Source organism: Nipponia nippon, unplaced genomic scaffold, assembly GCF_047370975.1.
Source record: "Nipponia nippon isolate SJK-2023a ecotype South Korea unplaced genomic scaffold, ASM4737097v1 scaffold_1, whole genome shotgun sequence".
Taxonomy (NCBI): Eukaryota; Metazoa; Chordata; class Aves; order Pelecaniformes; family Threskiornithidae; genus Nipponia; species Nipponia nippon.
In genome coordinates this window covers 45974298-45988652 of record NW_028262290.1, presented here as the reverse complement: position 1 = coordinate 45988652, position 14355 = coordinate 45974298, and the positions used below count along the sequence as shown (strand labels likewise).

Genomic DNA, 14355 nt, shown 5'->3' with positions numbered 1-14355 from the left:
AGGACAAACAGCATTTTGCTAAATTAGTGTGCTAGTTTGGCTAACAGAGGAGCCTTGTTAGTGCAAGAAGAACAGAGTTTTGGGAGAAGGCATGGAACCTCTTCTCCTGGCAATGAGCAGTTGGGTCATCTCAGCTGCACTGAAAGGTGATAGCAGGTGATCAGAAATAAACTTAAAGCCTATTTGCGACTGTCTTAAATGTGCTTTTTAAAGAGGTAAACTATGAATCTGAAGTCTTGCAGTCAGAGCAAGAATTCTGAGAAATGATGGATTTATGCCCCTGGAGAAGTCTAAGATAATGATTGGATGCTAAAGTACATGGGTTTTGGGGATGGGGATTTGTTTGTGGGTTTTTTTCGTTTGAGTCATGATGCAAAACAAAAAGTTTAGTAGAAGTTTATCCTGCTGGTTTAATTTTTTTTTTTAAAGGTTAACATTAACCTTTTACTGGCAGACTCCATTCCAGAGCATGTATGAATCTGGAGCAAAAGTAAAAACCTTGTGCTCTATAATGTGATAGAAGTGTGATTGTCAGTTCTCATCCCTAGTCTGAATTAAATATGTAAGTGTACAGATTTAATAATAACAAGTCGGGATGGGACCAGAGGAATGGGCAAATGAATTTCAGTGAAGCTTTTTAAAAGTATCTATGCTAAAGTACTGAGATACGATCTGCTCCTTGATTACTGTGCTAGTACTTTCAGGTAATCGTATGTGAACTCTTATCTGTGAAAATAACCTTCCAGAGTATTTTAGCTCCATTAAAACGTGTTTTTACATCAAGGTTATCTGAGTTTTTGCTGCCATGGCTGCACTTTCCTGCTGGTACTTGTCAAATCTCTCTGTGAGCTGGGCTGGTTTGTTAAGCTGTCAGGAGACTAACCAAAATGTATAATTTTCTGCTCAGTTAGGAAGCTGAAGTAGCTCATTATGGGCTCAGATGAGTGGTAATACCAAAGCAGGAAGGAAGGTGAGGCCATATGTGAGGGATTTTATTTCCTTGCGCTCTTCTGATAGTATACTTGTAATGCTTTTTCCTGGGAATTTGGAGAACTTGGAGACAGTAATTTCTGAAATTTTTAGGAGCCTCTCCTTAGTCTGTGTTATTTAAAAAAAAGAAAAAATTTAAACACAGTTTAGGAGGAACCATAGTTATGCAAGATAAGCTATTTGAGTAGTTGCTGAAGGGTATGTTTATCTATACTGGTCCATATGCATACGTATTGACTAAATAATCATATTGTATACTGTTGGTCTTCATTTTTTGCATAGAGACTGCTTGGAATACAGACTAGGGTAATGTAAAACCATAAATCCCAGTGACTAAATAACTGATATGAAAAACAGTTTTCTTTGACCCCCATCTTTTTCAAACTTGCATAGTATGTATTCCTTGCTAAGAACTTTGTATGTACCCAGTCTTAGAGTTTCAGTTTTATAGAGTACCTGGATTCTTCCAGTACGAGAAAGGATCTCTAGTAAAAATCATGGAAAACACTATAGCTGTAAATACCTATAAGAAAAAGTATACAGCTGTAAGCAGCTGTAAGAAAATAAGAAGTTTTATTGTATTGTAATATTGCTACTACATTGTTGTGCATATTTTATTTGATAATAAAAGCATACCATGATTGCATGCACAAATGTTAATTAGCTTTCTTCCCTGCATCAGTGCTGAAATACCATTTTGGCTTCTGTGATGTAAAGCAATTAAACATCCACTTGTTTAACACCTAGCAGTATCTGTCTCTTTTCATGTATAATAATCAAAATCCAGTAATTATTGTTCAGTAAGTGAATATTACTTGGCTCTCTTTAGAGGCAGTACATCTTCATGTCCTGTTGTGAATGTCATTGTCTCTCTTTAACAACTTAATCAGTGTTCCTGTGCTTCTTATTTTTTTCCCTCTGTTAAGTGCAAATAATAATCACTAGATTAAAAAAGACTTGATTTTTTTGTTTGTTTTCAAATATTAAAGTGTTGGGTTTTTTTAAAATCAAATGAAATCAAGAGAAAATGTTGCAATCTTTCTCTTACAGTTTACATTTATTAAGATAATTTGTGTTAAATGTTGCATTCTTTAATTATTTTTGGAAGGAATTTGCCATATCAATTTTATGTGGATTCTAGTTGAGTTGAACTTGACAGACAGTGAATTGATTTTGAAATGTACAGGCTCTGAACAATACTGTGCTTGGGAAGGAAAACCTGAATTAAGCCATCTCAAACTAAAGAGAGCTCTTTTATTTTCTCTTCTATAGTTTGTATTGCTATCACTTGGTAGTAACTAGCTTCCAGTGAAGTGGTTAGTTGCTTCAAAACAATTTGAGTGCTAAATAAATTTAGGCAGGAAATATTTGTTTAGCTTTGAAAGTATTATTCAGCAGTTGCTAGTTCATAACATATAAAAGCAATGAAATTATTTACCCTTTTCTTAATGTGAACAGTATTAATTACATTCTTCCCTTTTCTCTAGTTAAAGTACCTCGTAATTTTCGCTTGTTGGAAGAACTTGAAGAAGGGCAGAAAGGAGTAGGTGATGGTACAGTAAGCTGGGGCCTTGAAGATGATGAAGATATGACACTTACCAGATGGACAGGAATGATTATTGGGCCACCGAGGGTAAGTGTGATGAAATAAAACATTTTTCTTAAGTTTGTAGGCAATACAAAATGCAAAAGCGGTTACTTTGCTACAGTGTAAAGGAATTAGTTAAAATTGAACGTATGAAGTTGTCGAAACACTGTATATGCATGTTAGAATTCATCACTTCCCGGCATGTTACTAAGTGTTTTCAGTCTAGCCTCTTCTAGTACATGTTTCTGCAGCTGTCTGTATAAGCCAGTTGTGATTTGAGACTGAGTTAGGGATATACTTAGTCTGTATTTCCATCATTACTGCACATAAGTGTACAGTGATAGTACAGTAAACAGGGTAACTGTCTTTCCACAGTTTCAATTCTGTAGCAAACTGACAATATATTTTCAACTTTCACAGCTTTTATCAAAGTGTTTCAGTATAGCAGTTTATGCAATTCAGTTGAATCATGCCTAAAGACCAAGCAGGTTTTAACTACCTCTAATAAGATAAAATAGATACACAAAGTTCAAATCCTTCTGACCTTCTAAGTTCTGTAGAATGTCATCTAGACTGATAAAACCTGCAAGAGAAGTAATCAGCTCTAGTGTCTGAGTATCAGCCTCATCAGATATGAATGGACACATCTTTATTTGATGCGTAGCTTTTGTGCACGCTTTCTCATGAGTTACAATATGATACCAAAGATCACTGTCTAAATGAGAACTTTAAATGAGTATACTTCAGGTAGCTCTAAGTTGGCATATGTCTTTCACTGCTAACATGAGGTTACTATCTTGTGTGTCCCTAAGTGCTGCAGGGCTTATTGAAAGAACTGTGCAAGACAAGAACTGAGATCAGAAATTGCCTCGGTGAAGATAATGTCTTCCAGAGTAACAGAGTTCCAGAGTTAGATTCAGTGTAATTCAAGCTCCTTTTGGAAGTCAGTTAGTCGTAACTTGCAGCAGACTGTTTTGAACATCTGTATGATTTTGCTGAGCTCCTAAGATTTGGATGCATTTGAGAGAGAACCAATTTAAAATAGAAGTGTGATGATGGTATACTTTGGATACTAGCTTCTGTGGAATCACAGTGTTTTGAATACATTTTGAAGAAAGTTTGTAGTCTTACAGGTTTTGAAAAGAACTTGCAAATTGGAGGTAACTAAAGTAGTGTCTCCCTGACTCTCCAGACAGCCTCCAGAACTGCCTGTGACTGGTTTCTGGTTCAACCTAAGGTAGACTCCTAAGACATCTTTGAAGGGAATGATTATTATGTAGGAGCCCATATGTTTTAAAAAATAAAAAAAACCAACCTGGGATGCACTTTTAGTTCTGGTCAATTTATATTGCTGTCATTTTATTTTCTTCATGAAAGAATGCATACAAGTAATATTTTTAGGCCATTTCGTGGACATGCAGTCTTGCTGATAGAATGACTTGCAGTACCTGGTGACTGTAGAAAGTAAAAGCCACCAGCTGCGAAGCCAGTGGTGCTACTTTGATGAGAAGAATTGCATATCCAGTTTCAGAGTTTGTAGATGATGAGTGTTTTTTGAATTGGTTGAGTTAGGTAGACAGTGTGCAGTTAGGCAGAAAGCAGAGAAACTTGCTAATACTGTCCACATCATGAATTTCTTCACTTACGTAGCTTCTCTAGAGCTGTGCAAAAATTGCTTATAAATTGTTTTTTGTTGCTTCATTTGAAGGGTGAACCAAAATGGAGGGGGGAGGGGAAGATTTGTTTTGGATTAAAGGAAACATTTTTCTGACTCTGAAAAAATGGGGGTTTTTTTTAGGCTTTTTGGGGACCTAGCCAGGGATGCTTGGCTTGCAGTAAAACAGTGACTTGAAACACTGAGCAAAATTGAGAAGCCACCTGAATAGGAGTAAGGGAATAAGGGAATGAGAATGAGTGCCGTTCTTAGGATTTTTCAGAGTGGTGAGCAGTGTGCATACGTTTTGGCCTATTTCCACTATAACTGACAGCATCCCACTCTGGAGAAGTAAATTGTTTTATCTAAGTGAATAATGAGAAATTTTGTTACTGTGTTTTCTTGCTGTGGTAGCAGCTATGTTACCTGTAGCAGGACAAGATTACTTTTATTGGGCCTTTAGCTTTTAATGGGAACGAATAATAGAAAACCTTTTTTCTAACAAAGGATGTCCTGCTTTGCCTTGTTTCTTTCTGACCCACTTGCTGCTCGGTCTCTGTGGCTTCTCTGAACTGTAGGACACTGTTAGGGTGCTTCAGTAGTCTGATTTCCACTCTGCCTTTTAATTGACCGCAGAGTAGACTGTCATTTGATAACTTGACTGCGTGGTTGATACTTCTGCTTGGAGAAAGTGACAGCTGGCTGATGCAGAACAGCTTAAAGATGGTACTTCTGGAAAGTTCAGAGGCATGTTACTGCTTTGGGTTCGTGTTAGCTGTATCTGTTGTGCCAGTGGAAAGACAGATGTAGAAACTGGGACTTATTTTCCTTTTGGAGCGCAGAGGCATGTTCATCGGTGACCAGCAGAGCCACTGACACTTTTTATTATGCATGGCCTACTTGACAAGATTAAAAAAAAGATAGAACCATATTAATCTCTAATTGGACCATCTCAAGATACATTTGTACTTAGAATGATCTGTTCCATGGTAACTTCGGAGTGACGTCTTCTGCAAACTAGCTGTCACTTTGCTGTCCAAAGTTTATAAATCCTCTAGTAAACCAAGCAATCCTCAGCTATGGAAGTCTTAGATATTTTCTGGAGTGTTAATTACTTTTAGAATATGTTTTTTGCAAATACTATTTTCACCTTGTTCTTGGTTGTGCCTTAACTGTTGGGTTGTTGGCATCTTTGTCTTTCCGCACTTCCGATTTTTTTTGCAGTGTTAGATTTTTTTTTTTTTTTACAGGGGAAAGTGGTAATTTTCCTAAAGATTATTGATTTTCTCTCAACCCCCTACTGTGCCAAAGTCATTTTGGGAATGCAGGCGGGTAGAAGGGATAAGAGTAAATGTGCATTAAAAAAAGAACTGTATTCTGTTAATACTTTTGTATGGTACAGTCAATAAGTAGTGTAATTTATACATATTCATCAAGTAATCAATTTAACCAAAACAGTGGAATATCAATCAGTAATCCAAGACTATCAACTGGTACTTAATATTAACAGATTTATAACTATTTCATATTTCTTCATCTTTATTCCTCTTGCCTTTGCTTTGTTTTTTTAATTAATATTCAGCTTTCAGTAAGATGCATTAGTCTGTTTTTTTGCTTTCTAGACAAACTATGAAAACAGAATATACAGTCTGAAAGTAGAGTGTGGACCTAAATATCCAGAAGCACCTCCTACAGTTAGATTTGTAACTAAAATTAATATGAATGGAATAAATAATTCCAATGGAATGGTAAGTTGAAATGGTAAGATCAACCATGTTGTTAATCTGTACTATAAATTATTTCTGTGAAAAACCCAGGTGAAGAATATGCATGTTGGACATAGCTTTCTTATTTAAATTTTACAATATAAGTACTTGGTTTAAATCAAATTTTGGTTGCCTACTACTTCAGATCTGTAGTTATTTACAGTATGTTAGTGGTTCTTAGTCACTTATCAATGAGATGAGCATTATTTATAGTATTGAAATATTCATTTCTTTTAAATGAAGCTGAAGATTTTAGTTTTGAAAAGAAAAAAATAAGTGTTTAAGCCATGTGTAGGTATTTCCCTTGTAATACCCTTACAAAAGGGGATTAGATTCATATTGTAACAGGAGTACTACAAACTTTACCTGATGTTTCCGTTGATTAAAAATGGAGGTTATTCCTGATGAGTCTCACTCTGGATGTAGTAACTCACATATAATGAACCAATGTATTTAAACTCTTATTTTCTTTATAATGGGCTTATTCAAGTCCAAGGTGATTCTGAACTTCAGTCTTAAGGTCTTTTGATATAGATGGTAATCACTTTCCATTTTAAAGATCAATTTGCAATAAATTACTTTCACTGATCCCGCACTTAGGATGGGCTGAGTTCACGTACATGAGCAATGGCAGCAGCTTGAGCAAGTTTGTTACTCCATTATTCACTAGGTACTTTAGTCCTGTGAATAACTCTGAGGTACCCTGTTGCTCAGTGAAAAGAGATGTGAGCTGTCTTGCATTTGCAGTGGTTGTGTGTATATCAGCAGGAAGCACAATAAGATATCACACTTGTCTGTGTATGTTTGTCTCCAGTGAATGCAAAGTAATTGGGTTAAGGTAATAGAGGTGAGTCAGAGAGCATCTTTGGATTTTAAATAATTTGCAAGATTTAAAAGAAAGATGGACTTGCATTTGTGTGATTAACAGTACTGTAATGTGAAGCTTAAGTATCTCAATGACTGTAGAGGAGGGAGAGATTCTTAGGGGTTCATTTGAGCTGTTGTAGGTGGTAGCATAGTGTACTGTTCGGTCATCCGAAGCCAGTGCGCTAACACTTCAGAAATAATCTCAAATTAATTTGAAAGTACTTCTTGCGCAGCCAACAACTTTACTGTGCCTGAACATCTTTCTAAAATTGCTATCTACAAACCAGGTGTTGCCCTTCATCACAACTGTGGCTTGTGGCCTAAGTATATATGTTTATTAAGAGGTGGTGACTAGCAAATGCTGCTAGTCTGGAATGCAGCAGGGCTTTTGATATGTTTATAATATTATTTTCATATCTCGCCCTAGTAATGTGTATTATTCTGAATCAGTAAAGAAGTATGCCCTCGCTGCTTGATCTGTGCATGCCTGAGAGTATAGGTGTTGGTTTCTGGAAGCAGAATCGCAGACCTGCAGAGCCTGAAGGCTCGTGTTTACCGAGTCAGTTGGCTTGAGCTTTTGTCTGGAGAAGTCTACGCTCCCTCAGCTTGCTGAGTAATGGGGTGAATACTGTAACAGGAAATCCACCAGGTAGTTTTAAATGCACTGTTAAAATCCAGTCATCGCTTCAGGAAAATTTGATTTTAATAAGTTTATAAGCTTATAGAAAACCTTAATTCAGTTTTTCCCCAGCAGTTCTATAAACTACTATATCTTATGAAGGATTTGCCATGCAAACGCATAACTTATTTTTATAATGGATTTAAATAGGACTAGATAATATTTTCAATGAAAATAGTTTTCATAACTAATGAATTTAAAAACTCATTTATTACGTAAGTTTTAACGTGCCCATTGTCCCGGTATCTTGCATTTTAGCTTATTTTGCCGTTGTGTTCGCTAGAGTTGTGCCAAATGTGTCAGATAAACTGGAGGCACCTTCAGCATCCCTGGAACAGTTCACGTTGCTGCTTCCTATTTTAGTTCCTTCATGTTTCTTCCAAGCTGCTCTCTCACTTTCTGATCGTCTTTCATATAATAGATCAAAAGCAATTTGCTGCATTCGTTGAATGAATTGACAGGGTTTCGTCTTCAGACAAGCTCTACTATCCATGCTTCTGCACCCTGTTTTTTTGACAGGCAGCTTTTGATCACATTGCTTAAAGTTGAAAAAGTTGGTGACTTGCTGAAAAGAGACCTGAGATAAACAGCAACTGAAATTTTATCTCATAGCAGTATTATCGTACTACTCGAAACATTTGTAATGTTGTTAAGGAACACTTTATAGGAGGTGTGTGCCAGTTAACACCTGAGGAAAAGTAGAGCCCCCAGCATGAGTTTAAAGGGTGATAATTTCTGTTGAGTTGGAGTGTGAATGGTGGAGGGGGGAGATGAATATATGCTAGAGTTAATGGTGGTCTAAGGAAGCTAATCTCCAAACTGCCTTGTTGGCAGTGGTTCTCAACCTTCTTGACTTACAAGTCTCTTTATGCTTTGCATGAAAAGTGCACGTGTAATGATTTATCTGTACCGACAGTTAGAAGTTTATTGACTTTTTGTTTGATTATTCTGAGAGAGGAGTTTTGCTTGTAAATAACTTTTCCATCAGCAGCATATCTTCAGGGATGCTAGAGATCGCTGTTTGATAAATTTAGTGCAGGAAAAGAGAGGGCTACTTCAGGAGTATTTTATCTCAAAAGACTAAACTTTAGTGGTCTGAATCACCCTGCTAAATTGCATTCCTTTTCTTATCTGCAAGCTTTTGTGTTTTTTTGCTTTTCAATTTGCCTGTGGAGCTACTGTGTTTGTATACAGAATTAAGGTACTAAGGTCAGAAAAAGCTAGTTGCAAGTATTTATGTAGGGCTGGACAAAATGCCTTTATGTGCTAATGGCATCACTGTAGTAAAATTGGTTTTAAATTATCATTCTTAATGCTGCAGGCTCTTTTCTCTGGGAGACTTGTGTGTCCTGTATTGATGAAACACAAGTTGCATTCTGATGTGCTATTTATTTTCCCATGGTCTTTTGAGGATGTCTGATTTTCGCATCTGTGAGGCTGCTCATCAGCAGTCTGTCTTACAGGATTTGCAATCACTTCTGTTCATTTAAATACCATCTACAGTTGGAAATATTTGTTTCCTTTAAACTCACTTGGGACTCTGTCAGCTATAAATCTGTAAACTGTTGTCCAGTTACTGCTTTGAGTATTTTTATTGTAGACTAAGCAGTTCACTGCTTATAAAGTTAGATATTGGGAACTTTATAAACACTGAATACTTTGTAACATTGTTAAAATTATTTGTTTTAATTTCAATTGTTTAGAAAAAAATATGCATTATACAGGTTGATTCTCTTGCTATTTTTTAAAGATTTACAATGGTGTACCGCCAGAATAAAATAGTCTTCAGGTTGCTGTTTTCAGCTTTATTAGCTTTTATATGATCTTGAAATTTCTCCTTCTGTGTCCCAGGCTGTGTACTTGAATATTACCTAATGCCTTTGCATGATTTGAACATAGTTTGCGTCATTCTTCCAAGTATCTTATCATTGTTCTTCATAAAGTGAATTTATTGTGCACTAACTTGGAAATAAATTCTGCAACACAGAAAACAGAACCTGACCCAAAATCTTTACTGCTGCAAGATGTCATGAAAAAACTTCGTGACTTGCAGAAAAGAGACTTGAGATAAACAGCAACGAAAATGTCATGCTTAGCAGTCTTTACTCAGAAAACATCCATAACATTGTGAAAACAGGGTTTACAGTCTGTGAGTTTGTTGCTACAAATTCCCAGCCAAGAAAGAAAAGCTGGAGGAGCTTACTTGTAAGTGATCAGGTCTCGTATTCCAGTACAGCCAGTGTATGTAGAATTGCATTGTTTGAACAGCACTGGTGACTGACCGCTGTGTGCGGTAATTGAGGCAGATCTCCAGACTTGAGAGAGCCTACAAAGGCACAGTTGAGGAGAAGCGAGGAAAAGGAAGATGATATGAAAGCAGAATTGCCAGGCTGAAGACATTCGTCTGGGGAGTCCTAGAGCAACTGCCTTTCCGGCTATTTTTTGCTAACCCAGTCTTTATCTGAACAGATAATTATATTAGTTTTCTTTCTCAAACCTAATGAAATCTAAACCTACCTTTTCCTTCTTATCCATGTTGGTTTACCAGTGGTCTTCTAAATCAGTTTATTATCACATGGGCTTCCACCCCCAAGTGCATGTCTTTCCTGCTTGGGAATCTTCTGTTACAACTAATTGGAACAGACTGCCCAGGGAAGTGGTGCAATCACAGTCCCTGGAAGTACTCAAAAAAACATGTGGATGTGGTGCTTAGGGACATGGTGTAGAGGTGGACCAGGCAGTTAGGTTAATGGTTGGACTTGATGATCTCAGAGGTCCTTTCCAACCTTAATGATTCTATGGTTCTGTGATTCTATAATACCTGGTCCTTGGTAGTTGTTTACTGTGGCATCTTTCCCCCTACTTTTCTCAGGGAGATTATTGATTTTTTTTTTTTTTTTTTTTTGGCAGGTCAGTGACATGTAATGTGATCTCTCCTCAGCTACTTTAGTAGAAAGTATTGTCAGTCAGACTAACATGGAGATTTTTTTAAACTACTAGTCTGCCAAAGGACTTATACCAAAGCATTCAGGGAGTACTCTCACATTTTGTTCCGTTTTGCTAAGTTGAAGAGGATGTCAGGTTAGCTGCAGAGAAGTATTAACAAATGTTAATAAGCATGTCTGTGTGCAAGAGGGGGGGAAATAAGTTCTTAAGCATCTGCAGCTATATGCGAAGTGAACATAAGATCTGAGCCCTTGTTTCTTCTGTTACCATGATACTTAACCACCATGAAGTTTTTCTTCTTTCTGTAGGACCCCATGAGGAAAAATGGTGGTCTCATGCATTTCTCATGGCATTTTCTATATGGAGAACAGTTTTGAATAGTGTGATATTCACTATTCTAACTTTTGAAATGAATTCATGTTGTTCCTAGTTTGCTGGGTCCAGCTTGTTGGATAGAAACTCTGGAGTGTCCTTCTTTAATCTTATCTAGAAGGATTAGAGAGGAAGAGATCTGTAAGAGCTTGGTACCTCAGAACAAAGATTCAGGCTAAATGATGCCTTACTTAAGCTGCTGCTTGATAGATAACACAGGTGATCTCTTATAAGAATTTCCCTTTTACTCACTGGTGGCTTTGTCTAATAGTCTGCTTTTTAAGAAATGAGAACCTGTTTTCCAGTTGTGAAGATTATTCTGCTCTGATATTGCCTCTTTTATCTACCACATTAAACCAAATACCCCTTTAAAAAAGTAGTAGTAGTCCAGGAACTACAGTGATGGTCTGACCAGGGTTACTTTCAAAACCTTTCTGTATTAGCTCATAAATGCATGCATATTTTAAACTGGCATGATCTTGCTGCATAATGGAGCTTTCCTTTTGATGCTCTTTTTCTTCCTAAGGTATTGATGTTTGCAATAATTATTGAGTAATCTGACTGCCTTCTATACTGTGGTTTGATGGTGTGCTGTCTTTGGCAGCTCTGCTGACTTTAAGGGGTTCCCAGCTCTGAGCAGAACCTAGTGTGAGGAGAAATGTGTATAGTGCTGTGAACTGGATCAAGGATCCTGCTTAGGCACTTCTTTCCAAGGTGTTTGGTTTTTTTTAAACTGTGTGGGTTCTGTCAGTTCAGGTCAGAAAGTAGCTCCACATGCATTTCATGGTTCACCTGAGCTGATAGGCAGTAGCACTGTTAAAGGAACCAAGTGCCTAGTGAGAGGGAGCAGAAGTTTCTTGGGTTAGTATTGCTGCCCAAACCAGCATGTTATTAAACCTTGGCCTTTGTTTCCTCCTACAGAAAAGTTTAGTCTCATCTGGTGTTCTGAAAATAGACAGCCTCACTTCGAACAATCTAGAAATAAAACGTCTGTGTTAACGTTCTTGTTTCTGATTCCAGTGTTGTTTTTTTCTTTCAGTTTGCCCTAATTAAGATGGGATAAGAAACTTCTTGATGTTTTATGCTGCCTAAATCATAAAGCAGTAGTTTCCAGCACTTTTATAGCCATGTGGGCTGCCTGTGCTACTCCACCAGTGAAATTCAGTAGTGTGCAATAGCCCTGTTCCTGCCTATGGGTCTGCATTGCAGTTGCACAGCTGTAGGCCCCTCTGTCTTAAGTTCCTCTTTGCAGGGCCTGGGTGGCCAGGACTTACCTGCTGCCAAATCAATTCCCAAGCTGACTTTCAATTGCTGACTTTCCTATGGAAACCTCCCTGTTATAATATAATTGTGTAAATTGTCCCACAGGTTTTATAAACGCATAGGAGAAGTCCCATGTCCTTTCCTTTCAGTTCATATTCAAATTGGTAAGTGATGTACAGTAATCTTCACGGCTCCATAAGATGACTTAGTGTAAGAAGTATGCAAAGCACTAAGAGATGTCCAAACATTATGAGTCAGTTATTCCAATATTTCAAGCCATTTCTTAGTATACGTAGTGACTCTTGATGTATCAGAAGCATCACGTAATATCGATGTGAAATAAATCGCTAACAATACTTGTAGCAAGGGAAAAACAAGGGAAATTTTCCTTTAAAAAGGTATTCTACGGACTCTTGTGTGGCAGGTTCGTTTAAAGAACTGAGGAAACCCCAAGTGTATGTATGGGCATAACGAAGGTGATTACTTTTTTCTTTTTGGGGGGTAATTTGAAAGAAATTAATACGTTTTATGAGATATGGCTCCAGTTTTGCAGTGAATGGCTCGCTGATCTACCCCCCCACCCCTGCCCTTTCCTTCTCACTAATATTAGTATCAACACAGATGGAAGGGTCCACCTGCGTGGATTTTATTGCAGAATCTGTATCTGTGTGTAAGTATATGATTGTTTTGCTTAAAATATTTTATGAACACAGGGACTTTTATGCCACAGAGAAAGTGTCAGGGACTGCTTAGACTCTTTCTTAGAACAATTAGGTCAATAGCAGTTATTTATGTAGAGATTTTGTATTTCATTGTAACTTATAACTCCCTCTTCTTTTTCCAGGTGGATGCACGGAGCATACCAGTGTTAGCAAAATGGCAAAATTCTTATAGCATTAAAGTTGTACTTCAAGAGCTAAGACGTCTAATGATGTCCAAAGAAAATATGAAGCTTCCACAACCTCCAGAGGGACAAACTTACAACAATTAATTTTAGCTGATTCTCAAACTTCTGTCTTAAAACAACAACCTTCTACTCATGTTAATGTCTTGATTAAATCTCACAATGCAAACACCCACACATTAAAAGAATTTCAGCTGGTATACATGACCTGGACATTTGTAAGAATATATATATTATATGTATGCCCAATATGTTTTCAGGCACTATGGGAGAAAAAGGCAGCACAATTATTTTTTTTCTCTTATCGAGGCACTGTCATTTAAGCATAAGCCTGAAATAGCCTAAAAATTGGAATTCAGGTTTTACAAGATGAAAGCATGACAGAAAGTGTCAGATTGCTGTGGAATAATATATGTTTCTGAAAATAATCTCTTGAGAAGGCAAAATATAAATGGCATGCTTTATCCATCTTGCTTAGTAAAAGAGCTGCAGTTAAATTTGTTTTAAAGTAGCAGGTACAGTGAATACCGTTGCTCATCTTGTTTAATTTTGCAAGGGTGTGGGTGCCGACTACTAGTAGTGTCACAAAGTATGTTCAGGATTGTTTTGATACCTGTATTTATAAAATGGGGGGATTAATTTCTGTTAAGCAGCTCCTGTGTGTTACATGTATCGGACATGGCAAATATTTGTTTACAGTCTTTGTTCTAATAAACCATGCATTTAAGTTTTAGTGAAACAAAGGAAATGTATGGATATGTGATTGAGATTAAAGTTAGTCTTAAAATGTAAATAAAATGTGGAAAGTGTCTGAGGCTGTGCCATTTCTATAATAGTGATGTAATATATGTACAGTAACTTGCAGAAGTAGTGGAAGGCCAAACATGATACTGCTGCTGGTTTTACGTGCACCTTTTATTCTTACCACTTTTGTATGCTTAGTTTACTTGAGAGGTCAAGGTGTTCCGTTTGTTGCAGGGGAGTCAGTTCTGTCATCTATAGTACCACTTCTTTAGACAAGCTTGCACTGTGTGTACATATATATGTTTAAAAAACCCAAACAACCCCCAAAGACAACTGCAAAATAGAAACAAAAAAGCCTCACCTACCCACCTCCCCTTCACCTCCCCTCCAGATTCTTTTGAGAAATGAGCATAACTTTCACTTTGCTTACTTGACCTCTGAGCGGTTTTCAGACCATATTGCTGAAGTCTGTCCTACTTCTCAGCCCTTTGTCTTGCCTTTGCAGTTGCTGCCTTGATCTTGCTTTCTTGCATCTTTTCCTCTTTTATGTTTCTTGCCTTTTTTTTTTTCCTGTTTGTTCCA

The 14355-nt window shown here is 37.1% G+C and overlaps 1 protein-coding gene across 1 annotated transcript in view; it reads left to right on the top strand.

The window, feature by feature from the left end:
* Positions 1 to 13838, top strand: part of UBE2V2 (ubiquitin conjugating enzyme E2 V2) — a 29815-nt gene extending 15977 nt beyond the window's left edge. Inside the window, exons 2-4 of the mRNA XM_087753652.1 lie at positions 2478 to 2623; positions 5855 to 5980; positions 12970 to 13838. Coding sequence (XP_087609778.1) covers positions 2478 to 2623; positions 5855 to 5980; positions 12970 to 13116 — 419 coding nt within the window. The 3' untranslated portion in view covers positions 13117 to 13838. The remainder of the gene's footprint in view (positions 1 to 2477; positions 2624 to 5854; positions 5981 to 12969) is intronic.
* The last annotated feature ends 517 nt before the right edge of the window (positions 13839 to 14355 follow it).